This window comes from Oncorhynchus mykiss, chromosome 9, assembly GCF_057628025.1.
Source record: "Oncorhynchus mykiss isolate SJ-2025 chromosome 9, ASM5762802v1, whole genome shotgun sequence".
In the NCBI taxonomy this organism is placed as follows: domain Eukaryota; kingdom Metazoa; phylum Chordata; class Actinopteri; order Salmoniformes; family Salmonidae; genus Oncorhynchus; species Oncorhynchus mykiss.
The window spans coordinates 70,107,395-70,133,937 of NC_143030.1; the positions used below are offsets into that span (position 1 = coordinate 70,107,395).

Genomic DNA, 26,543 nt, shown 5'->3' on the forward strand with positions numbered 1-26,543 from the left:
AAACTGAAATCAGAACCCGGAAATAGGTGGTGAAATTAGGACGTTGTAGGACACGGTTTATCGGAGCTATCTGCTCTTCTTACTCGTAGTTAAATAACTTTTAAACCCTACTTTAATTTTAAAGTGTCATGGAGCATGTATCAAACAAGGTGGTAAGCATATCAGTGAGGTTGTTTGACAAGTTTCGGTAGCTAGCATAATACAAAAAGGATTATGGTGAGCGAGATAGCTAGCTGTGTGTCTAGCTCTGGTCCATTGAGTGCAAATATGCAAATATATGTTTTAGAATTAACCCAATATAGACCACAGCATTTCGTTTCCAATGGGAACTAGTGGTGGAGAGTCGACTCCAAAAGATTCGATTCCTCGACTTCTATTTCTGGGTGTCAAGCTTCTATTCCGACTTCTAAGATTCTGTATTTTTGCAACGGATGAAACTATTTTCCGTAGACTACTTCGAGAACACAAACTCTCGAATCTTTCACAGGGAGAGAGATGGGAGGGGCACAGCCTGGCCTGTCTGCCACCTGGCAGAACCGTGCATCGGTTATCAAAAGATGTACGGTAGGCTATCGCAATTTACTGGCTTTGTAATGTCTCGCGCAAATTCACTAAAGTAGGGGTTATCAATGAAAAGGCTGAGATATTCTACACGCATTAGACCAAAGACACACTAGTGTTTTTCATGGAGAAGAGAAAGGGGAGCAGGCGAGGGAAGGAGGTTTGGAGCAGGTAGAAAGTCAGAACCGTGCTCATAGTCTGTATCTTGGTCATCTATCAATCAATGCCTTCTAAATTCACCAAAAGTATATCCAAAAGTATATTAAAGTAGGCTATATATTAGGCTATAAATGAGTATGGCTAAGCTATTCTTAATAGTGCCAGCGAAGGGGAACAGGTGAATTGAAGTTAGCCAAACATAGCCAAATGCATCAGTTGAATTGGGCCTAAATGATCTTATTTAATGAAACCCTGTCTAGCTATATATGTCCTAGGTCAAGGCTCTCCAACCCTGTTCCTTTCTGTAGGCTTCTCCTCCAACGCCAGTTGTAACTACCCCGATTAAGTTTATAAACCAGCTAATTATTAAATCAGATGCGCTAGACTCGTTTTGAAGTGAACCCCTACATGATGGTAGCTCTCTACGATCAGGGTTGGAGAGCCCTGTCCTACCTAGGCAGTAGATCGCAAAATATCATCCCCGCTAAACATTTTGGAAATGGCAAGTTCACTTTCTCATCCGTAAACACAGTCAAGTGGAAATACGGTTGAGTAACTCAAATCAGCAGGATGTGGTACATTGTTATTGGGAATAACGTCTAACATGGATGGATCGCTAAAATCATGTTTATGATAACACTTTATACATTTAAATATTATGGGGAGACCTATACATTTGGCAGCCAAGCACGAGTCATCAGTGTAGCGTATTGTCGTGTGGACATGACGTTGAAATTAACGAAATATCTGCAGGTCTACAATAAAAGCCTCCAGGCTCCCGTCATAAGAGTCCATTTGAAATAATAATAATAACAATTACAGGGGGCAGTTTGGAAATACTAATCCTGTGTGAATTGGCCTCTGGAATAACGCACATGCTTGGATAATAGTTACAAAACCAATGCCTAGTAGTAATATCCGTCCAATAGGGCTGTAACATGGCAAAGAATAGGTTTATCAGAATAGTGTGTGCCGCATCACATGGGATCCGTCAAGGCTGCACACAGCGGAAATATTCCAGTTTCGACACATCACCTTATATATTCAAACAAAATGGGCAGCCTCGTGCTCATATCAGTCCTCTAGAATGCAAATGTAGTCTTCCTAATAGGATTGCAATAATGAGATGGTGTGTATGTTTGTGCGCATCCGTTTGTGTGTTTTGGGAGTCGACTCCAATCACAGGAGTCGGATTTGGAGTCGAATCCAAAAGTCCTGGAGTCTTGCGCCACAAATGAGTCATAGTGGGCAGGACAAGGGGGGCAGCCAGGGTACTGGTACAGTGTCAACATGCCAGGGGCACCGGTTAGTTGAGGTAATATGTACATGTAGATAGAGTTATTAAAGTGACTTTGCATAGATGATAACAACAGAGTAGCAGTGGTGTAAAGGGGGGGGGGGGGCATGCAAATAGTCTGGGTAGACATTTGATTAGGTGTTCCATCTTATTGCTTGGGGGTAGAAGCTGTTTAGAAGCCTCTTGGACCTAGACTTGGCACTCCTATACCACTTGCCGTGCGATAGCAGAGAGAACGGTTTATGACTAGGGTGGCTAGAGTCTTTGGCAATTTTTGGGGGCCTTACTCTGACACCGCCTAGTATAGAGGTCCTGGATGGCAGGAAGCTTGGCCCCAGTGATGTACTGGGCTGTTCGCACTACTCTCTGTAATGCCTTGCGGTCGGAGGCATAGCAGTTGCCATACCAGGCAGTGATGCAACCAGTCAGGATGCTCTCGATGGTGCAGCTGTAGAACCTTTTGAGGATCAGAGGACCCATGCTAAATATTTTCAGTCTCCTTTGTATTTCCCTCTTCATGACTGTCTTGATGTGCTTGGACCATGTTAGTTTGTTGGTGATGTGGACATCAAGGAACTTGAAGCTCTCAACCTGCTCCACTGCAGCCCCGTCGCTGAGAATGGGGGTGTGCTCAGTCCTCTTTTTCCTGTAGTCCACAATCATCTCCTTTGTCAGTGATCATGTTGAGGGAGAGGTTGTTGTCCTGGCACCACACGGCCAGATCTCTGACCTCCTCCCTATAGGCTGTCTCGTCTTGGTCGGTGATCAGGACTACCACTGTTGTCATCGGCAAACGTAATTATGGTGTTGGAGTTGTGCCTGGCTGTGCAGTCATGAGTGAACAGGGAGTGCAGGAGGGGACTGAGCACGCACCCCTGAGGGGCCCCTGTGTTGAGGATCAGCGTGGCGGATGTGTTATTACCTACCCTTACCACCTGGGGGCGGCCCGTCAGGAAGTCCAGGATCCAGTTGCAGAGGAAAATGTTTAGTCCCAGGGTCCTAAGCTTAGTGATGATCTTTGAGTGCACTATGGTGTTGAACGATGAGCTGTGGTCAATGAATAGCATTCTGACATAGGTGTTCCTTTTGTCCAGGTGGGAAAGGACATTGTGGAGTGCAATAGAGATTGCATCATCTGTTGGGGCAGTATGCAAATTGGAGTGGGTCTAGGGTTTCTGGGATAATGGTGTTGATTTGAGCCATGACCAGCTTTTCAAAGCACTTCATGGCTACAGATGTGAGTGCTACGGGGCGGTAGTCATTTAGACAGGTTACCTTAGTGTTCTTGGAGATAGATATATATCTATCTGACTCATTGTTCTATGACAATGAGTCAGTTACTCCAAACTCGTGAAGGTGACAAACTGACATGTTTTCATTTTCGTCAAAAACAACTTTATATTGAAGGAGTGTCTTTGATTTGACCGCCTGCACATGCGCAGTTCAGCGCGAGACGATGTGTTTCTACACATGAGCTTAGCTAGCCAACGTCACCATATTGGAGAAGCAGTTTTAGCTTATCTTCAAACCAGGTTTGGTACCTTAATTGGGGAGGATGGGCTTGTGGTAATGGCTGCAGCAGAATCAGTGGGATGGTATCAAACACATGGTTTGATGCGGTTCCAGACATTATGATGAGCTGTGCTTCATACTGTACCGAAATAATCATATTTCAGATGTGTATCTTACTTAGTTTTAATTTGATTACTTTATTATTTTGAATTCCTTAAAGTCGTCATCTCTGCTGAGGCAGTCGAAGCCAGACAACGTTCTGTGTTTTCCATACTGTACCGTCTTTAGTCATTCTATTTAGCTAGGCTTGCCTGCCCAAGCATGCTGCAAAGATGTCTGACGAAATAATAATAATAATCTAAATCTACTTTCACGAACAGTCTCTATCCCTCTCTCTTGTCGTTGTGAACATGTCTATCTTATGTGGTCTGGAAAAGCCTGGAAAAACAGGTGCAATGGATTATGGTCATTGTAGTTAATTACTATGTTTCTGTGCTGAACTAGGTTGAATATTTGCTTAATGAAACCTACAGCTCCCTTCAGCCCAGAGTCCCACATAGTTATTGACTTGATTTCTGTCAACAATTATTAGATTTCTCTCTAGAGAAATGGCACGTTGGGCTCACAAAAAAAACTAAAAACTAAATGGAGTACTTGAACTGATGTCGGTCAATTAGTTGTTTAACCAACATTGAGTTGTTGTTTTTTGTTATTAATCACTCAGCACTTCATACTGATGGCTGAACGAACCAGAGGTAACTCATTTAGGGGTTTTAAGACTACAAGCTGGCGAGCTCTATTCACCCCTCCATATAGGACTTTTTTCTCCACCATTTTGTTTAGTTAACAGGCTTCAATATACTTTTGTTACTCACCAAAGTAAAGATGTTGCTGGAGTGCTGACTAACTTTTCTCTGAATGCCGCTAGAATAGCTGTAGGTCACATATGCGTCAGATGCAAAATGCACGTGGATGCATCCAGAATGGAAGAGGCATTCATTGCGGCATCTCGTGGTGCAGATCCAACGCTCAACTCTATTATTTTTTCTTTTGGAGAAACAACAGTTTGCGCAGACAGAGAAATGTTCTAGCCGATTTCATGGTCAATCCAACATCTAGCATTTACAGCGACGCGGTCGCCGCAGAAGTCAGAGCGTTCAAACTTCTTGCACTTCAGGGCGCTGTCATAGTGATTCAGGGCCAGTGGTGTCAAGTACTTCAGTAAAAAACACTTTAACGTACTACTTAAGTAGTATTTATGGGTATCTGTACTGTATTATTTATATTTTTCAGAACTTTTACTTTGACATTCCTAAAGAAAATATGTACTTTTTACTCAACATTTTCTGTGACACCCAAAAGTACTCGTTACATTGTGAATTCTTAGCAAGACAGGAAAAGTGTCCAATTCACACACTTCTCAAGAGAACATCCCTGGTAATCCCTACTGACTCTGATTTGGTGGACTCACTAAACACGCATGCTTCATTTGTAAATGATGTTGGAGTGTGCCCCTGGCTCCGCAATTGTGTCACAATTAAGGAGCCTCTGGACCACATTTCGCGGAACAAGCATAAATCGGCTTTTAGTTAGCACTCTAGTAACAAATTCCTCCGTGGGGTGAATGGAAAGATGCAGGCTGTTGAAGAAAATCATCCGGACATATTGGCCTGGACCAGAGCTACTAATGTTATCTGCCAAGCTTATGCTAGCTGTTTAGCTATCTTTTGGAAGCAAACTTACAAAATGTACATTGGTGTCCAAGAAGGTTGCTACCTGCCAGATCTTTGGTTTAATTTGAAGCCTTTGAAACAAACAAGGGAAGTATTTTGCTGCCTCGTTCACGTCTTGTCGGAAACTCTGACATCTCTGACTTGCTAACCTTGGCGGGAGAGTGGTATCAGAATCAACCAATGGGAAGCTCTACGCAAATAACTTACATTCATTTGAACTCCGAGGTCCCGAGTTTCCGACATGACTTAATGGTGGCATAACACCTGCAAATCTGTGTACACGACCAATAAACTTTGATTTGACTTGTAGTCCTCTCATCCAGATGAGATGACAACCCTAAGCAAACATCTTCTTTAAGATAGCTAGTATGGACGCCACGTTTACATAACTTGGCTTTATGTTATTTATGTTGGTAGATATTCACAATAACTCTCTTTATGGTGCCGTTAGTAATGGAGTCTCTGTCTCCACAGCCTTTGACTGAGCCACAACGGATAAGACAGGAGTGAAGAGACCTCCCTGCCCCTAACAGTCACACTTGGACAAACCCATCATGTTGGTGACAGCCTACCTGGCCATGGTGGTCCTATTGGTGCTATGTGTCGGTCTGGAGCTAACGGCACGTCGCCTCACCCCACCTCAACCCACCCCCTCTGCCATGGGCACCAACCCTGCCTTCCGTAGGTTCCAGACCGTGTTCCTCCGAGGCTACCTCTTAGCCTTGTCAGCTGACTGGCTGCAGGGGCCATACCTCTACAAGCTCTACCGCCATTACAGCTTCCTGGAGTCCCAGATAGCCATCCTGTATGTCGTTGGCCTGGCCTCCTGTGTGCTGTTTGCCCCCGTGGCTAGCTGGCTTCCTCAGGTAACAATAACCAGGACCACAATGTAAATAAATCAAATTAAAATGATCTAAGTTTATTCATCAAGTACACCGTTTACTGCAGGTATAAATGATGCATTGTAATGCCTACTTGCAAGCTCCCTCAACAGTGCAGTGTCAATATAATCCAAATTTAAATGTAAAAAAAATAACAAGTAGTAGAAGAAAGTGGTATGCATTTTAGTAATAAAACTGATACAGTATAAATTATGAATGTGCTATGTCAAGTGTGACTATTTAGAAATATGAAATCAATGGTGTCTTGGGTGGGCAATTGAGTAAAATAGTATATAAATAGAACAGCACAGTTGACTGTGTGTGCTTGTGTGTCAGGGTTGACTGTGTGTGCTTGTGTGTCAGGGTTGACTGTGTGCGCTTGTGTGTCAGGGTTGACTGTGTGTGCTTGTGTGTCAGGGTTGACTGTGTGCGCGCTTGTGTGTCAGGGTTGACTGTGTGTGCTTGTGTGTCAGGGTTGACTGTGTGCGCGCTTGTGTGTCAGGGTTGACTGTGTGTGTGCTTGTGTGTCAGGGTTGACTGTGTGCGCGCTTGTGTGTCAGGGTTGACTGTGTGCGTGCTTGTTTGTCAGGGTTGACTGTGTGCGCGCTTGTTTGTCAGGGTTGACTGTGTGCGCGCTTGTTTGTCAGGGTTGACTGTGTGTGCGCTTGTGTGTCAGGGTTGACTGTGTGTGCGCTTGTTTGTCAGGGTTGACTGTGTGTGCGATTGTTTGTCAGGGTTGACTGTGTGTGCGCTTGTGTGTCAGGGTTGACTGTGTGTGCGCTTGTGTGTCAGGGTTGACTGTGTGTGCGCTTGTGTGTCAGGGTTGACTGTGTGTGCGCTTGTGTGTCAGGGTTGACTGTGTGTGCGCTTGTGTGTCAGGGTTGACTGTGTGTGCGCTTGTTTGTCAGGGTTGGCTGTGTAGAGAGTCCATGTAAATAGTCTTTAAGGTGCAGGTCTGAGCAGGTAGACAGCTAACGTTAGCCGTTCAGCAGTTTGATGGCCTGGTGGTAGAAGCTGTCTCAGAGCCTGTTAGTCCAAGAACCGATGATCCGAGAGCCAATAAAAATAAGTCCTTAAACCATTGTTTCCCAATCCTGGTCCTGGGGACCCAAAGGGGTACGCAGTATTGTTTTTGCCCTAGCACTAACACACCTGATTCAAGTAATCAAAGACTTGATGATTAGTTTAATCAAGTTTGTATGTGCTAGGGCAAAAACCATAATGTGAACCCCTTTGGGTCCCCAGGACCAGGATTGGGAAACACAGCGTTAGATTTTTTACAATGTATATGTTGTTGAACTGCTACGACTGAGGTAACTCTATGTATTTAAAATGTGTATTAATTCATTCAGGTCCTGGGGCGGAGACGGACCTGCCTGCTCTTCTGCGTGGCCTACTCAGCCTGTTGCCTCACCAAGCTGTCCCGTGACTACTTTGTCCTGATCCTGGGTCGCGTGCTAGGAGGCCTGTCCACCTCTTTGCTCTCCACAGCCTTCCAGGCCTGGTACGTGCACCGACATGTTGACGTCCACGACTTCCCTAAAGAATGGATCCCCAGTACCTTCACCAAGGCTGCTAGCTGGAACCACGGGCTAGCGATGGGGGCTGGGCTGGTGGCTAACATGTTGGCTGAGTGGCTCCACCTGGGGCCTGTGGCGCCCTTCCTCCTGGCCGTGCCCTGTCTTGGGGCCTGTGGCTGGGTGGTGCTGACTGATTGGGGCCTGGAGGAGAAGGATGGAAGCCTGGAAGGGGACAACAAGAAGCCCTTGCTCAGTCCTTCTAGTTCAGCACCTCTGGCCCGGGCTTCTGCACGGGCCCGGTTCTGGCGCAGCTGTCAGGAAGGCCTCCGCTGTCTCTTATCAGACAGACGGGTGATGCTTCTAGGAGGAGTCCAGGCTCTATTTGAGAGTGTCCTCTATATATTCATCTTCCTGTGGACCCCCGTCCTGGACCCCTATGGCCCTCCGCTGGGCATGGTCTTCTCCTGTCTGATGGCAGCCAGTATGGCGGGGTCCCTGCTCTACCGCCTGGCCACCTCCACCCGCTACCGCCTTCAGCCTGGGCACCTCCTCTGCTTCTCCATGCTGCTCGCCTTTTTCTCCTTCTTCATGCTCATCTTCTCCACTGCACCGGGCCAGCCCAGACCCCACGAGTCCCTGCTGGCCTTCCTGCTGCTGGAGCTGGCCAGTGGCCTCTACTTCCCTGCTGTCAGCTTCCTCCATGGGAGGGTGATCCCAGAGGAGAAGAGGGCCGGGGTGCTGGCCTGGTTCAGACTGCCTCTGCACCTTCTGGCCTGCCTGGGGCTGCTGGCGCTCCACAGGGAGGTGTCGGGGACCGGAGGGGGTGAGGGCGGTAGTGGAACCAGGCATATGTTTGGTGGTTGTGCTGTTTTGATGCTAGCTGCACTCTTGGCTGTGGTCAGTCTCTTTACACTGGGAAGGAACGATGTGGATCTCAGACTGGATGGACCCAAAGGAGAGGGAGATATATGACATTTAGATTCAGAAAACTGAACTGTCCCAACATTGGGCAATGCCATGGAGGAGGAGGACTAGGAATACACTTACTGCTTTGTTTACAGCGATGAAGAGTTGTTTGGGAACTGAACAACTTTTGTATGACTGAAAACTGAAGCTTAATCAACATAGGAGTTGCTAATATAAGACAATGATTTAAAATAATCTGGTGTTGGTAAGGTATATATTTTTTGTTGCAAGATTTCCTGATATTTATTTGTTTTAATTTTGTTAAGACTAGCAAATATCTTGTTAGATTGTTGAGTATATGAAGAAAATGTGTTTATTTGGATTTACTATGTGGCGGTCTGCATCTTGTCAAGGGGTTGGGTTAAATGCAGAAGATACACTTTGGTTGAATGCATTCAGTTGTGCAACTGACTTATTTCTTTAAACACACACACACACACACTCTGACGCACTTGCTTGTGTATTAATGTTGCACCAGTTGGTAGCTCCAGGATGTTATTTATATCTCAGCCTGACCACGTTATAGGGTTTATCAACTGCATTGTTCAGGGTATACCTCTCAGCCAGGGCAGAACAAGGCTTCCATCACTAGCGTTGTTCAGGGTGTACCTCTCAGCCAGGGCAGAACAAGGCTTCCATCACTAGCGTTGTTCAGGGTGTACCTCTCAGCCAGGGCAGAACAAGGCTTCCATCACTAGCGTTGTTCAGGGTGTACCTCTCAGCCAGGGCAGAACAAGGCTTCCATCACTAGTACAGCTGCTTGCTCCAGCAGAAATATCACCCACTCTAATATCACATAACAAGTACTTCAGTGTATCAATTCAGTTTCAGCTGTAACTTTGCAATCAATTGACATTACACATTGTCAGTGTAAGGAAAATACACTGCTCAAAAAAATAAAGGGAACACTAATAACACATCCTAGATCTGAATGAATGAAATATTCTTATTAAATACTTTTTTCTTTACATAGTTGAATGTGCTGACAACAAAATCACACAAAAATGATCAATGGAAATCAAATGTATCAACCCATGGAGGTCTGGATTTGGAGTCACACTCAAAATTAAAGTGGAAAACCACACTACAGGCTGATCCAACTTTGATGTGATGTCCTTAAAACAAGTCAAAATGAGGCTCAGTAGTGTGTGTGGCCTCCACGTGCCTGTATAACCTCCCTACAACGCCTGGGCATGCTCCTGATGAGGTGGCGGATGGTCTCCTGAGGGATCTCCTCCCAGACCCGGACTAAAGCATCCACCAACTCCTGGACAGTTGGATGAAGCGAGACATGATGTCCAAGATGTGCTCAATTGGATTCAGGTCTGGGGAACGGGCGGGCCAGTCCATAGCATCAATGCCTTCCTCTTGCAGGAACTGCTGACACACTCCAGCCACATGAGGTCTTGCATTAGGAGGAACCCAGGGCCAACCGCACCAGCATATGGTCTCACAAGGGGTCTGAGGATCTCATCTCGGTACCTAATGGCAGTCAGGCTACCTCTGGCGAGCACATGGAAGGCTGTGCGGCCCCCCCAAAGAAATGCCACCCCACACCATGACTGACCCACCGCCAAACCGGTCATGCTGGAGGATGTTGCAGGCAGCAGAACATTCTCCACGGCGTCTCCAGACTGTCACGTCTGTCACATGTGCTCAGTGTGAACCTGCTTTCATCTGTGAAGAGCACAGGGCGCCAGTGGCGAATTTGCCAATCTTGGTGTTCTCTGGCAAATGCCAAACGTCCTGCACGGGGCTGTAAGCACAACCCCCACCTGTGGACGTCGTGCCCTCATACCACCCTCATGGAGTCTGTTTCTGACCGTTTGAGCAGACACATGCGCATTTGTGGCCTGCTGGAAGTCATTTTGCAGGGCTCTGGCAGTGCTCCTCCTTGCACAAAGGCGGAGGTAGCGGTCCTGCTGCTGGGTTGTTGCCCTCCTACGGCCTCCTCCACGTCTCCTGATGTACTGGCCTGTCTCCTGGTAGCGCCTCCATGCTCTGGACACTACGCTGACAGACACAGCAAACCTTCTTGCCACATCTCGCATTGATGTGCCATTCTGGATGAGCTGCACTACCTGAGCCAATTGTGTGGGTTGTAGACTCCGTCTCATGCTACCACTAGAGTGAAAGCACTGCCAGCATTCAAAAGTGACCAAAACATCAGCCAGGAAGCAAAGGAACTGAGAAGTGGTCTGGTCACCACCTGCAGAACCACTCCTTTATTGGGGTGTCTTCCTAATTGCCTATAATTTCCACCTGTTGTCTATTCCATTTGCACAACAGCATGTGAAATGTATTGTCAATCAGTGTTGCTTCCTAAGTGGACAGTTTGATTTCACAGAAGTGTGATTGACTTGGAGTTACATTGTGTTGTTTAAGTGTTTCCTTTATTTTTTTGAGCCGTGTATATTATGAATGGTTTGTTGTGGAGCAATATCAGATAATTTCATCATAATTTCCTTTTTTTTCAATAGCTGTTATAGAAACAGAACTTGTATGGGGCTTGTCAGACCTGAATACATCTTGGAGAGGCATTGGTACTTGCCTTATTCTTAAATCCTTGTCCTCCAGGACCTTCAGTAAAACAGGACATGTTGTAAATATCTAATAAATAAGATTTTAATACCCTCTGACATTTTGTGGTCCTTTGAATTGCAGTGTTGATGTTGTTAGACTGATTTGTCATACTCCACATAGATGACATCAATACATATTCTACAGTCTTACATGAATGTTTTACATGTAGGAGATTCTAGTATTTTCATGAATGTAGTAGTCGTTCAGGAATGAAATGTAGAGTGCTGAATTATTGCATTACCTAAAAATAGACCATTTTAAACTTTGTTTTTTCTTGCTCTTAATTTACTGCAAAAAAATATGAATGCTGTTTTTATTTATAGCCTAACTGCTTCTGACAAGGATGTAGAGGGTAAACACAACTTTCAGAACATGTAATACCATCTACGTCATCCTATATATATTTTTTTGTACTGCAGACCAAATATTCCAGTTCTCTCTGGCCCTTTCCTCACTTGACTCGCACAATGATACATCAGTACCCCCCCCCCCCCCCCCCCCCTTTTTGCCAAGCGTATTGGTACAGTCCAATCTTCCCACAGCACTGCTGCTTCACCTGGATGTTGCTAGAATGTTCCTTTTTGGGTAGGGGGGGGGGGGGTCTGTGAGAATCCTAACTGCGTGGCTGTTGGATTAAGAAGCTGCAGCATCAGAAAGGGTTTAATATAAGAGAAGCAACAGCAGAGAGCGACCTAGTGTCAGTCCTTTTATTTTGACTGCAAGTACGACTGGGCAACAAGGATACATATAAGAGGATACAATAACAAAAGGAAAGCAGAGCTTCTTTGACTGGAGCAGAGAGATAAATAAACCATTGTAGTATCTGCTGCAGACACCAAACACAGCCATTATGACCCAGGGCAAGGTAAGGGCCTTACAGACACATCCTACATATCTCATTCTATGCTCTATTCATTACATGCTCATTCTGCTGCAAAAATATAGTAAAATAAGTTTCTTGGCTTCTTTCCTTTTTAATGTGTTTGGTCCCGAGTCTTCCGTCGTCATTGTGGCAGCATGTACACAGGCTGTGTGTCTGCCATCCTCGCATGTGCCTCTATTCAGGAGCTCATCTCATTGTGTTGCTCAGTAATGGTGCAAAGTCTGTTCCGCAGCAGATAATAGTATTGTCATCAGAGAATGAATAGAGGAAAATAAAATAACAGCTATAAACTAGATTGAATGGCGATAGAGACAAAGGTAGTCTTTAGCCTGCGTCACTGCCTTCACTCCAGACACGTACTACTCCTCTTTCTCACGTTGCTATTTCTCTCACAGCCAAGTGCTAAATGTCAAATCTGAAATGTTGCTGTTATGCATTGACTGGAGGCTGATGAAATGATAGAAATATATTTAGCCCACTTAAACCAATTACTGTAAATTAGCTCATAAGACTGCTAATTGTATTTATATGCAGGAAATATGGAGGTACAGAGAGACAGAAGATGGATATTCATATTCTTTGGTACATTAGCTCAGGGCCAGATAGGCCATCTGGACAGTTGTGTCATGTCTAATTCGCTGATTCTGGAACAGTCTGGGGTTCTGGAGCTATGCTACAGCAGAGGGCTCGTCTAAGAACTGATCTCAGTCCACATCTTACAGTCAGCAATCAGAGAATCAGATACAATTTCAAATTCACCTCAAATTGTGAATGCAAATTATTTGTGTTTTCTGCTTAAAATGTAGATTGTTTTTGTTGTTAAAAAATGTACATTTTCAAAGCAAATTCAATGAACTTGGATTCACAAGTTGGGGCTAATTTCAGATCAAGTATCACTTCTTAGTTGGTTAGATTGGCTCATAAGAATTCTCTGACAATTATTAAAAAGTATTTACAGACAGCTATTAAGTCCTGATTGGGGATCTTATGTTATTTACCCCCAGATTTCAGTCGCAAACAAAGCTGCTGAAGCAGGAGAGAAGCAGTATGGGACCTCAAGTGGAGAATCAGGAGGGCCACCTGCCCCTCCCACCTATGAGGAGGCCACTGGCACAAGTGAGAAAGGTATGTTTGTGTCGCAAAAACAACCGCCGTATCACCACCCCTCTCTATCAATGAAAGCGAGAAAAATAACTGCCCATTTACTGTGTGTGTGTGTGTGTGTGTTGATCTTGTCGGCAGGCCTCAGCGGCAGCCCCTGTTACGGTGGGGCTTGTCCTAGTGACGAGGAGATGCTAACAGAATTCAGCTGGAGTGATAAAAACATCCGGCGGATCTTTATCCGCAAGGTAGGCGATAATTAAAGCTATTACTACCACATTACTACCAAAGACGTATATAAACCCTGGATTGCTGATGCTATGTATTAGCCACCGGTTGGCCATATTGGCACATCCTAGTAGGAGCAGTCCTCCATAGGAATGAATAGAATTCTACAGTATTTCAATTACATGTTTGAAGGACAAAATGACATGTATTTAAGTACTGTTTTGTTCTAATGTGGACAGTAGCATTAGTACTCTCTAAAAATAAATACTTTAAGGAAAATGTATGTTTGTATATATTTTTTCATTTGATTTTTGTATGTTTAGCTCGCATAATATACAGTGCCTTGCGAAAGTATTCGGCCCCCTTGAACTTTGCGACCTTTTGCCACATTTCAGGCTTCAAACATAAAGATATAAAACTGTATTTTTTTGTGAAGAATCAACAACAAGTGGGACACAATCATGAAGTGGAACGACATTTATTGGATATTTCAAACTTTTTTAACAAATCAAAAACTGAAAAATTGGGCGTGCAAAATTATTCAGCCCCTTCACTTTCAGTGCAGCAAACTCTCTCCAGAAGTTCAGTGAGGATCTCTGAATGATCCAATGTTGACCTAAATGACTAATGATGATAAATACAATCCACCTGTGTGTAATCAAGTCTCCGTATAAATGCACCTGCACTGTGATGGTCTCAGAGGTCCGGTAAAAGTGCAGAGAGCATCATGAAGAACAAGGAACACACCAGGCAGGTCCGAGATACTGTTGTGAAGAAGTTTAAAGCCGGATTTGGATACAAAAAGATTTCCCAAGCTTTAAACATCCCAAGGAGCACTGTGCATAATATTGAAATGGAAGGAGTATCAGACCACTGAAAATCTACCAAGACCTGGCCGTCCCTCTAAACTTTCAGCTCATACAAGGAGAAGACTGATCAGAGATGCAGCCAAGAGGCCCATGATCACTCTGGATGAACTGCAGAGATCTACAGCTGAGGTGGGAGACTCTGTCCATAGGACAACAATCAGTCGTATATTGCACAAATCTGGCCTTTATGGAAGAGTGGCAAGAAGAAAGACATTTCTTAAAGATGTCCATAAAAAGTGTTGTTTAAAGTTTGCCACAAGCCACCTGGGAGACACACCAAACATGTGGCAAAAGGTGCTCTGGTCAGATGAAACCAAAATTGAACTTTTTGGCAACAATGCAAAACGTTATGTTTGGCGTAAAAGCAACACAGCTGAACACACCATCCCCACTGTCAAACATGGTGGTGGCAGCATCATGGTTTGGGCCTGCTTTTCTTCAGCAGGGACAGGGAAGATGGTTAAAATTGATGGGAAGATGGATGGAGCCAAATACAGGACCATTCTGGAAGAAAACCTGATGGAGTCTGCAAAAGACCTGAGACTGGGATGGAGATTTGTCTTCCAACAAGACAATGATCCAAAACATAAAGCAAAATCTACAATGGAATGGTTCAAAAATAAACATATCCAGGTGTTAGAATGGCCAAGTCAAAGTCCAGACCTGAATCCAATCGAGAATCTGTGGAAAGAACTGAAAACTGCTGTTCACAAATGCTCTCCATCCAACCTCACTGAGCTCGAGCTGTTTTGCAAGGAGGAATGGGAAAAAATGTCAGTCTCTCGATGTGCAAAACTGATAGAGACATACCCCAAGCGACTTACAGCTGTAATCGCAGCAAAAGGTGGTGCTACAAAGTATTAACTTAAGGGGGCTGAATAATTTTGCACGCCCAATTTTTCAGTTTTTGATTTGTTAAAAAAGTTTGAAATATCCAATAAATGTCGTTCCACTTCATGATTGTGTCCCACTTGTTATTGATTCTTCACAAAAAAATACAGTTTTATATCTTTATGTTTGAAGCCTGAAATGTGGCAAAAGGTCGCAAAGTTCAAGGGGGCCGAATACTTTTGCAAGGCACTGTAATTTAAACGTATGCATTAAGGTGTCTGTAATAGAATAAACATGTCAAAATAGAGTGCAGTCATTAATAAATTAATTTCTTTGCACACTCTTGGCATTCTCTCAACCAGCTTCATGGGGTAGTCACCTGGAATGCATTTCAATTAACACGTGTGCCTTGTTAAAAGTTAACTTGTGGAATTTATTTCCTTAATGCAATTGAGCCAATCAGTTGTGTTGTGACAAGGTAGGGGTGGTCCTAGTGACGAGGAGATGCTAACAGAATTCAGCTTGAGTGATAAAAACATCCGGCGGATCATTATCCGCAAGGTAGGCGATAATTAAAGCTATTACTACCAAATTACTACCAATATACAGAAGATAGCCCTGTTTGGTAAGAGACCAAGCCCATATTACGGAAAAAACAGCTCAAATATGCAGAGAAAAGACAGTCCATCATTACTTTAAGACATGAAGGTCAGTCAATCTGGAAAATATCAAGAACTTTGAAAGTTCCATCATGTGCAGTCTCAAAAACCATCAAGCGCTATGGTGAAACTGGCTCTCATGAGGACCGCCACAGGAAAAGAAGACCCAGAAGTACCTCTGCTGTAGACGATAAATTCATTAGAGTTAACTGCCCCTCAGATTGCAGCCCAAATAAATGCTTCACAGAGTTCAAGTAACAGACACATCTCAACATCAACTGTTCAGAGGAGACTGTGTGAATCAGGCCTTCATGGTCGAAATGCTGCAAAAAAAACACTACTAAAGGACAGCAATAAGAAGTGACTTGCTTGGGCCAAGAAACAAGAGCAATGGACATTAGACCGGTGGAAATCGGTCCTTTGGTCTGATGAGTCCAAATTTGAGATTTTTGGTTCCAACCGCCGTGTCTTTGTGAGACGCAGAGTAGGTGAACGGATGATCTCTGCATGTGTGGATCCCACCATGAAGCATGGAGGAGGAGGTGTGATGGTCTGGGGGTGCTTTACTGATGACAGTGTCAGTGATTTATTTAGGATTCAACTTACACTTAATAAGCATGGCATCCACACCATTCTGCAGCGATACGCCATCCCATCTGGGTTGCGCTTAGTAGGACTATCATTTGTGTTTCAACTGCAGAATGACCCAACACACCTCAAGGCTGTGTAAGGAGTGCTGCATCAGATGACCTCGCCTCCACAATCACCTGATCTCAACCCAATTGAGATGGTTTGGGATGAGTTGGACCCCAGCGTGAAGGAAAAGCAGCCAACAAGTGTTCAGCATATGTGGGAACTCCTTCAAGACTGTTGAAAAAGCATTCCATGTGAATCTGGTTGAGAGAATGCCAAGATTGTGCAAAGCTGTCATTAAGGCGGTTACTTTGGAGAATCTAAAATATGAAATATCTTTTGATTTGTTTAACACTTTTTTGGTTATTACATGATTCCATATGTGTTATTTAATGGTTTTGATGTCTTCACTATTATTCTACAATGTAGAAAATAGTAAAAATAAAGAAAACCCTTGAATGAGTAGGTGTATCTAAACTTTTGACTGGTACTGTCTACCTATTGACTCTTCAAGAATATAACTTATCAATGCCTCATGAGCTTAGTTTAACTGTTTAACACCCCATCAGAGCCCAATATATAAGCTTGTTTTACTCCAACATTTATAAGTATTGTAAATGTGAACAACTACTATAAAACCTCAAAATATGCTTAAAACTATCATTATGATATCTTGCATGGTCAGTCCTTGCATCCATAGCTCTGTCTATGACTGTCATAGTGGTTACATTTCTCCAGACCCATCCTTCAGCTTTTACCACAGTTGTGTTTTTTTGGGGCCTCCTTTTAGGTTTACTCCATCTTGATGATCCAACTTCTTGTCACTCTTTCCATAGTGGCTCTCTTCACATTCTGGTAAGTCTTCTAATACCTCTGAATATGGATGCTACTTTTCACCCTTCAATAGTTATATCTGGTCAGGCCTGGTCAGAAGTCCTATACTTTGATACAGTAATGCTCCATCACTCTGTGAACCAGACATTAACCATTCAGTAATGCTCCATCACTCTGTGAACCAGACATTAACCATTCAGTAATACTCCATCACTCTGTGAACCAGACATGACCCATTCAGAACACTCCATCACTCTGTGAACCAGACATGAACCACTCAGAACACTCCATCACTCTGTGAACCAGACATGAACCATTCAGTAATACTCCATCACTCTGTGAACCAGACATGAACCATTCAATAATACTCCATCACTCTGTGAACCAGACATGAACCATTCAGAACACTCCATCACTCTGTGAACCAGACATGAACCATTCAGAACACTCCATCACTCTGTGAACCAGACATTAACCATTCAGTAATACTCCACCACTCTGTGAACCAGACAAGAACCATTCAATAATACTCCATCACTCTGTGAACCAGACATGAACCATTCAGAACACTCCATCACTCTGTGAACCAGACATGAACCATTCAGAACACTCCATCACTCTGTGAACCAGACGTGAACCATTCAGTAATACTCCATCACTCTGTGAACCAGACATGAACCATTCAGAACACTCCATCACTCTGTGAACCAGACATGAACCATTCAGAACACTCCATCACTCTGTGAACCAGACATGAACCACTCAGAACACTTCATCACTCTGTGAACCAGACATTAACCATTCAGAACACTCCATCACTCTGTGAACCAGACATTAACCAATCAGTAATACTCCATCACTCTGTGAACCAGACATGAACCATTCACAGGAACTAGATAGGAAGTTGCAAGTTTTGAGATGACTCATATGGAACGTTTAATATAAAAGGAAGAAAACACATATACCAAATACTTTGAAGGAAATGGACAAACATCCCATATTAACAATTCTTTGTGCTTCCTTCATCAGTGAACCAGTGAAGATCTACATTCAGTCCAACCCTGGATGGTACTGGGCTTCTTAGTAAGTCACAGCTTTGATCTTGCGTACATCATTACTATGTTGATTTCATTCTGAAAGTACTAAAATATATGTTTTATTTCTTTACACAGTGCTGTATTCTTTGTCACATACATTACACTTGTCTGCTGTCCTGGACCAAGGTGGGTTTAACACTTTAATGTGTGTGGTTAACGCAACTTCAGTTATTACGATAATAGAGAATGTATCATTTTAGCAGAACGTAACGACAGTACTTACTATGTTTATTTTTTATTTCCGATAGGAGACAGTTTCCATGGAATCTGATCCTGCTAGCCGTCTTTGTAAGTATCATGTAGTGTTTGAAACAATAACATTTATACACATTGATACACATTGTCTAAAGACAATACCTCACATAATTCAGACTCACATGCTTTTCCTTTGAGTGTAACCTACAATAGGTTTTCTCAGTAATGTCTCTTTACTTTGTAATCTCTCCTGTTGCAGACCCTCTCTCTCTCCTATATGACAGGGATGCTATCCAGGTACAGTCTTTCATAGCTGTGTCTACAGTTGGTTTGCCTCTGTTGTCTTACTTCTCACTGTGTCTGTCTCGTCCACTATGCTATGAATGCCTGCTTCTTCAGACTGACATGGCTAGAATGATGTTTTTTGCAGCCAGGTAAACTGCTCATGTAATATTAAATCCAGCTAGTCAAGGTCTTGGTGAGTTAATCAGGTATGCTAAATTAGGGTTGTACTGAAAGGAATGTAGATCTCCAGGAAGAGGGTTAGGCAGCCATGCATGAAACTGTGTCAGTGTCAATCAGTTATGCCAAAGGTATACATGGTCTTACTAACAGGGACTTACCATACGTCAACATATCACTGTTGCACTGTTGTAGATTTTAGCTTTGCTTTGTTACTGTGTATTTACCAAAATAAGTCATTCAAATGTTATAACTGTATGATAACCATTTTAGTATGTAATTTCTTAGTAACTTAGTATACTTGTCAACTCATTTGTCTAACATATATTTCCCCTTTAATAGTTATTATAACACCAAGTCAGTGGTGATGTGTCTGGGTATTACTGCTATGGTCTGTCTTACGGTCACTCTCGTCAGCTTCCAAACTAAGGTCAGTCTGCCTGAACGTTCCTCCAGTGAAAAAGGAACTTCTACAATTTAAAAGACAGATACTATGAATGACAAATTGTTCTAAGTTGTTATTTTTAACTCGTGATCAAGTTACCTTCTCTTTTCTCTCCTATCTTCCCTTCTGTCCTATTCAGTTTGACGTGACCTCATGCCAAGGCGTATTGTTTTCCTTCTGCATGGTCATGATGGTGTCTGGACTGGTCTTGGCCATCGCCCTGCCCTACGGATATGTAAGATAATAATACACTTTCTTTGTAGAGCACATTGTCATACAGGAAGACTGCTAATCAAAGTGCTATACATAGTACGAAGTTAAACTACCCTAATCAGAACCTATATAATGAATTAGATTAATAAATGAATGCAGATGGAGACTAACATGAGGAACTAGACAGAGGTCTCTACCAAGCCTATAGCTGGGTCAGATCTATTTGAATGTGTTGGATATGATATTTCATAGATATAATATCACATGTCATGTGCTGCAGGTGCCCTGGGTGCATGGTGTCTATGGTGTCTTGGGAGCGTTACTGTTTACCATGGTAAGTGTAAAACCGATATAGTCTGATTTACTACACAGTCTATCAATGACAACTATCAAAGAGAGATGTACAGTTGTGGCCAAACGTTTTGAGAATGACACAAATATTAATTTTCACAAAGTCTGCTGCCTCAGTTTGTATGACGGCAATTTGCATATACTCCAGAATGTTATGAAGAGTGATCAGATGAATTGCAATTAATTGCAAAGTCCCTCTTTGCCATGCAAATTAACTGAATCACCCAAAAACATTTCCACTGTATTTCAGCCCTGCCACAAAAGGATCAGCTGACATCATGTCAGTGATTTTCTCGTTAACACAGGTGTGAGTGTTGACGAGGACAAGGCTGGTTGAGTTTGAATAACAGACTGGAAGGTTCAAAAGGAGGGTGGTGCTTGGAATCATTGTTCTTCCTCTGTCAACCATGGTTACCTGCGAGCCGTCATCATTGCTTTGTACAAAAAGGGCTTCACAGGCAAGGATATTGCTGCCAGTAAGATTGCATCTAAATCAACCATTTATTGGATCATCAAGAACTTCAAGGAGAGCGGTTCAATTGTTGTGAAGAAGGCTTCAGGGCACCCAAGAAAGTCCAGCAAGCGCCAGGACCGTCTCCTAAAGTTGATTCAGCTGCGGGATCGGGGCACCACCAGTACAGAGCTTGCTCAGGAATGGCAGCAGGCAGGTGTGAGTGCATCTGCACGCACAGTGAGGCCAAGACTTTGAGGATGGCCTGGTGTCAAGAAGGGCAGCAAAGAAGCCACTTTTCTCCAGAAAAAACATCAGGGACAGACTGATATTCTGCAAAAGGTACAGGGATTGGACTGCTGAGGACTGGGTTAAAGTCATTTTCTCTGATGAATCCCCTTTCTGATTGTTTGGGGCATCCGGAAAAAAGCTTGTCCGGAGAAGACAAGGTGGGCGCTACCATCAGTCCTGTGTCATGCCAACAGTAAAGCATCCTGAGACCATTCATGTGTGGGGTTGCTTCTCAACCAAGGGAGTGGGCTCACTCACAATTTTGTCTAAGAACACAGCCATGAATAAAGATGGTACCAACACATCCTCCGAGAGCAACTTCTCCCAACCATCCAGGAACAGTTTGGTGACGAACAATGCCTTTTCCAGCATGATGGAGCACCTTGCCAAAAGGCAAAATTGATAACTAAGTGGCGTGGGGAACAAAACATTGATATTTTGGGTTCATGGCCAGGAAACTTCCCAGGCCTTAATCCCATTGAGAACTTGAGGTCAGTCCTCAAGAGGTGGGTGGACAAACAAAACCCACAAATTCTGACAAACTCCAAGCATTGATTATGCAAGAATGGGCTGCCATCAGTCGGGATGTGGTCCAGAAGTTAATTTGACAGCATTCCAGGGCGGATTGCAGAGGTCTTGAAATAGAAGGGTCAACACTGCAAATATTGACTCTTTGCATCAACTTCCTGTAATTGTCAATAAAAGCCTTTGACACTTATGAAATGCTTGTAATTATACTTCAGTATTCCATAGTAACATCTGACTAAAATATCTAAAGACACTGAAGCAGCAAACTTTGTGGAAATTTATATTTATTTCATTCTCAAAACATTTGGCCACGACTGTACTAACGCTTCAATTGTTTGATTCTCTGTTTAGTTTTTGGCGTTTGACACACAGCTACTGATGGGGAACAAGCGCTACACAATAAGTCCAGAGGAATACGTCTTTGCCACTCTCAACATCTACCTAGATATTATCTACATCTTCTCCTTCTTCCTGTCCCTGTTTGGAACAGAGAGAACAAACTGAATCCACATCCAGGCCAGCATCGCAGATCACCATCTACACAGGATTCATAGTCTCAAACTGCATTTACACATGTAGCCAAATTCAGATTATTTTGACCAATCAGATCAGCTCTAAAAAATGTCTGATGTGAAAAGATCAGATGTGATTGGTCAAAATACCAATTAGTGGAGAAAGGTCTGAATTGGGCTGCAGCCTCAGAGTAGTAGTGTTGATCAAGGATTTGCCATTTAGATCATCAAATCAAATGTATTTATATAGCCCTTCTAACATCAGCTGATATCTCAAAGTGCTGTACAGAAACACAGCCTAAAACCCCAAACAGCTAGCAATGCAGGTGTAGAAGCACGGTGACTAGGAAAAACTCCCTAGAAAGGCCAAAACCTAGGAAGAAACCTAGAGAGGAACCAGGCTATGAGGGGTGGCCAGTCCTCTTCTGGCTGTGCCGGGTGGAGATAACAGAACATGGCCAAGATGTTCAATGTTCATAAATGACCAGCATGGTCAAATAATAATAATCACAGTAGTTGTCGAGGGTGCAACAAGTCAGCACCTCAGGAGTAAATGTCAGTTGGCTTTTCATAGCCGATCATTAAGAGTATCTCTACCGCTCCTGCTGTCCAGAGAGTTGAAAACAGCAGGTCTGGGACAGGTAGCACGTCCGGGGAACAGGTCAGGGTTCCATAGCCGCAGACAGAACAGTTGAAACTGGAGCAGCAGCACGGCCAGGTAAACTGGGGACAGCAAGGAGTCATCATGCCAGGTAGTCCTGAGGCATGGTCCTAGGGCTCAGGTTCTCCAAGAGAGAGAAAGAAAGAGATAATTAGAGGGAGCATACTCAAATTCACACAGGACACAGGATAAGACAGGTGAAGTACACCAAATATAACAGACTGACCCTAGCCCCCCGACACATAAACTACTGCAGCATAAATACTGGAGGCTGAGACAGGAACGGTCAGGAAACACTGTGGCCCCATCCAATGATACCCCCGGACAGGGCAAAACAGGCAGGATATAACCCCATCCACTTTGCCAAAGCACAGCCCCCACACCACTAGAGGGATATCTTCAACCACCATCCTGAGACAAGGCCGAGTATAGCCCACAAAGTATCATAATATTATATACAGGAGGATCTGATCCTAGATCAGCACTATCAGCTATAAATGCAGGCTTTGATCTCACCATCATTATGTACTGTACAGAACCCATTGATCCTTGATCCACCACCTCCTCTAGCATGATATGGACCTATACTACTGTACCAGTATTGAGTTTTTAGCTTGTCTATTAAGCTGTTGATCTCAGCACTAATGTACAGCAGTTTTCACCCATGGGGCCACAGATCTATAGATTTACATTGCTCGCAGTAGACAGATGTGAAAGAAAAAATAACATGCAAAAATACTGAGTCTAAAATCTATAACTGACCGTAGGTGTTTGTGTCATGCAGATGTGATGTCCTTGTGTTCTCCTATCTTTTAACAACAACAGTCATCTATGACACTGCTCTAAAGGAGATCCCCTCTTATCACTCCTGAACACATGAATATCAGAATCATCTTTATTCGCCAACTACATTTAAATATACCCAGGATTTGATTCAGTAAAATGGTGGTGATAAGTCTCCTTTCCGATTGGCTTGAAGGGCATTCTAGAGTGTGCATTATTTCCCTATAATGCACAGTATATTTGCATGGCAGAATTCAATGGCTATATTTAATTTTACATGTTTTGTTTGAGCTGCTTTTTAAAGCAAAAGTCGAAATGAAAACAGTATTGCTATTGTTGAATTTGATTTTCAGAACTAATACTAATGGTTTGAGCGTTCTCTGGCACTCCAGGATGGAATTCCATTTGAGTCTTTGCATGTCAAAAAAGATACACGTCAAAGGTGTCAAATAATACTATTGCATTGGTGCTAGCTAGGTACCAAGCTAAAGCTAGCTAGCTACCCCAGAAGTCTCTAATAACAGCTGTATCAAAGATATTTGCAAACATTTTTGATTCTAATCTCATTTAAAATGCTCACACAGACGTTTTCCCATTCGGTCGAACAAATAATGCCTTATTACCAACACAGTATTGTACAGCTTTGACAGTGATCGTAATGGTGGCGCTTGGCTTGCACGTGCAAATTCAGCACACACAACATTCCATAATGGAATTGTGTTATTTGAAGTGTCAAATTAAAAGCTTATTTGACCATGTATATTTTTTGACACATAAAGACCCAAACGGCGTTCCATACTCCAGAGTCAATTTACAAACACACCCTACATCAGTGTTATTCAATTTACATGTAACCTTTATTTAACTAAGCAAGTCAGTTAAGAACAAATTCTTATCTACAATGATGGCACACCCTGGCCAAACCCAGACAACGCTGAGCCAATTGTGCGCTGCCCTATGGGACTCCCAATCACGGCCAGATGTGATACAGCCTGGATACTGGTACTCAAAGGTCTTTACATAGTAGAGTGGAACCAGAGACTGTCGTGACACCTCTTACACTGAGATGCAGTGCCATAGACCACTGCACCACTTGGGAGCACTTCGAGTACAGATGTAGGAACTTAATTTGATCACTCTGTTGCAGGAGAACTTTCCGGCAATGCAGAAAATGTTAAACTTATAGTGTGTTTAAGTTTTAAAATGTATTTGGGAGTTTTTCATTTAAAAATTAATCAACTCCTACAGAAATGTCCATTAATTATAATCCACATAATAATTCACATTTCCTGTTGCTGCAGGATTATTTTACTGCTGCAGCAAACTGGCACCTGTGCACAGTATGTCTGTGGTTTGTTGTTTTCTAATGCCTGTCCTCCGGTCTGTCAGCTCTTAGCCTACTGGTTTAAATCTCAAACGAACATAAGATCCAGAGTATGCAGGCAATTGAATCCAATTCTGAATAAATGTGCATGTGGGCTAATTGCTTGGTTTTCCATGGCTGCTTTAAATCAAGTTGCACTTAAACTGGAGATGCAATCCTGTCTATATGATGAGCCATAGTCCAATGATGTCAGTAGGGGTTTCACCACTCAACCCTAATTTATTTACAGATGGTCTAAACCAATGACTTCATACCCATTATTTGCTGAGCATGTTTTGGGGGTCAATCTGGACAACTTTTAAAATGTAGGTTTGTGGTAAATGTATTTGCTCCAGATGTTATATGTTCATGACTGAACTTGGTGGTTGTTACTGTTTTTATAGAGACCGAAATAGTTGTTATATTTTGTAAAATCAAAACATTTTAATTATTGTAAAAGTTCATCGTTTTGAATATTGTAACTAAAAATAGTTAGTCAAGCTTGCAACATGTCTGATATGTACATGACAAAAATAATAGCATATTGTATTCGACCTGAAAAATAGGAAACATACAGTACCAGTCAAAATGTTGGACACACCTACTCATTCAAGGGTTTTTCTTTATTTTTTACTATTTTCTACACTGTAGAATAATTGTTAAGACATCAAAACTCTGAAATAACACATATGGAGTCATGTAGTAACCAAAAAAGTGTTCAACAAATCAAAATATATTTTAGATTCTTCAAAGAAGCCACCTTTTGCCTTGATGACAACTTTGCACACTCTTGGCATTAACTCAACCAGCTTCACCTAAATGATTTTTCAACATTATAGAAGGAGTTCCCACATGTGCTGAGCACTTGTTGGCTGCTTTTCCTCCACTCTGCGGTCCAACTCATTCCAAACCATCTCAATTGGGTTGAGGTCAGGTGATTGTGGAGGCCAGGTCATCTGATGCAGTACTCCATCACCCTCCTTCTTGTTAAAATACACAGCCTGGAGCTGTGTTGGGTCATTGTCCTGTTGAAAAACAAATGATATACCCCCTAAGGGCAAACCAGATGGGATTCCGTATCGTAGCAGAATGGTTGGTTTTGCAGCAATTCAACCATGAAGACCTGATTCACGCAGTCTCCTCTGAACAGTTGATGTTGAGATGTGTCTGTTGAACTCTGTGAAGCATTTATTTGGGCTGCAATCTGAGGTGCAGTTAGCCCTATTTGGTAAAAGTTATCTTCTGTATACCACCCCTACCTTGTCACAACACAACTGATTGGCTCAAACACATTAAGAAGGAAAGAAATTCTACAAATTAACTTTTTACAAGGCACACCTGTTAATTGAAATGTATTTCAGTTGACTACCTCATGAAGCTGGTTGAGAAAATGCCAAGAGTGTGCAAAGCTGTCATCAAGGTGAAGGGTGGCTACTTTGAAGAATTTCAAATATAACATATATTTTGATTTGTTTAACACTTTTTTGGTTACTACATGATTCCATATGTGTTACTTCATAGCTTTGATGTCTTCCCTATTATTCTACAATATAGAAAATAGTAAAACATTAAGAAAAACCCTGGAATTAGTAGGTGTGTCCAAACTTTTGACAGGTACTGTATTTGCTTACGTAACACCCTGAACGGTTCATATGTGTATGAAATGTGTGGCCTTGGAATAGTCTTATCTGAACAAATTGTAATGAATTTGCAGGTGTAAATATGCACCTCTTGGCTAAGTGCATTGCGTGTTATTCCATATGAATGTGTTAGAATTTTTAAAAAATGTTTTTTTTTTTTTTTTTTACAATTCTTGCTGTACATAATACATTTATTTATTAGAACGGGAATGTGAATGTTTATTGCATTTACTTCTAAAATAAAATTTAAAAAATGGACTCACCAATCTTCCATTTTTTTGTATCTCAGACACTAAATAGA

General features: G+C 42.7%; 2 protein-coding genes across 2 annotated transcripts; both read left to right on the plus strand.

Moving 5' to 3' along the window:
* Positions 1 to 11,265, plus strand: LOC110532679 (solute carrier family 61 member 1). The gene is made up of 3 exons (XM_036988699.2): positions 1 to 152; positions 5,737 to 6,128; positions 7,496 to 11,265. Exons 2-3 carry the CDS (start codon positions 5,817 to 5,819, stop codon positions 8,633 to 8,635), a joined length of 1,452 nt encoding a protein of 483 aa, XP_036844594.2. The 5' UTR covers positions 1 to 152; positions 5,737 to 5,816; the 3' UTR covers positions 8,636 to 11,265.
* LOC110532681 (protein lifeguard 2-like) lies at positions 10,510 to 26,500 on the plus strand. Its single transcript, XM_021616773.3, has 12 exons — positions 10,510 to 12,077; positions 13,100 to 13,220; positions 13,338 to 13,444; positions 17,207 to 17,271; positions 18,280 to 18,333; positions 18,423 to 18,473; positions 18,596 to 18,635; positions 18,802 to 18,839; positions 19,347 to 19,434; positions 19,589 to 19,684; positions 19,943 to 19,996; positions 21,635 to 26,500. The coding sequence occupies exons 1-12, from the start codon at positions 12,063 to 12,065 to the stop codon at positions 21,785 to 21,787; spliced, it is 882 nt and encodes a 293-aa protein (XP_021472448.2). The 5' UTR covers positions 10,510 to 12,062; the 3' UTR covers positions 21,788 to 26,500.
* Positions 26,501 to 26,543: the final 43 nt, after the last annotated feature.

Excerpts from the sequence above, each read along its gene's own strand:
- LOC110532681 (XM_021616773.3), top strand. Across the intron at positions 13,445-17,206 it reads GGCGGATCTTTATCCGCAAG|GTTTACTCCATCTTGATGAT; the intron begins GTAGGCGATAAT and ends GCCTCCTTTTAG. Across the intron at positions 18,840-19,346 it reads ATGACAGGGATGCTATCCAG|TTATTATAACACCAAGTCAG; the intron begins GTACAGTCTTTC and ends CCCCTTTAATAG.
- LOC110532679 (XM_036988699.2), top strand. The coding sequence starts at position 5,817 with ATGTTGGTGACAGCCTACCTGGCCATGGTGGTCCTATTGGTGCTATGT. Across the intron at positions 6,129-7,495 it reads TGGCTAGCTGGCTTCCTCAG|GTCCTGGGGCGGAGACGGAC; the intron begins GTAACAATAACC and ends TAATTCATTCAG.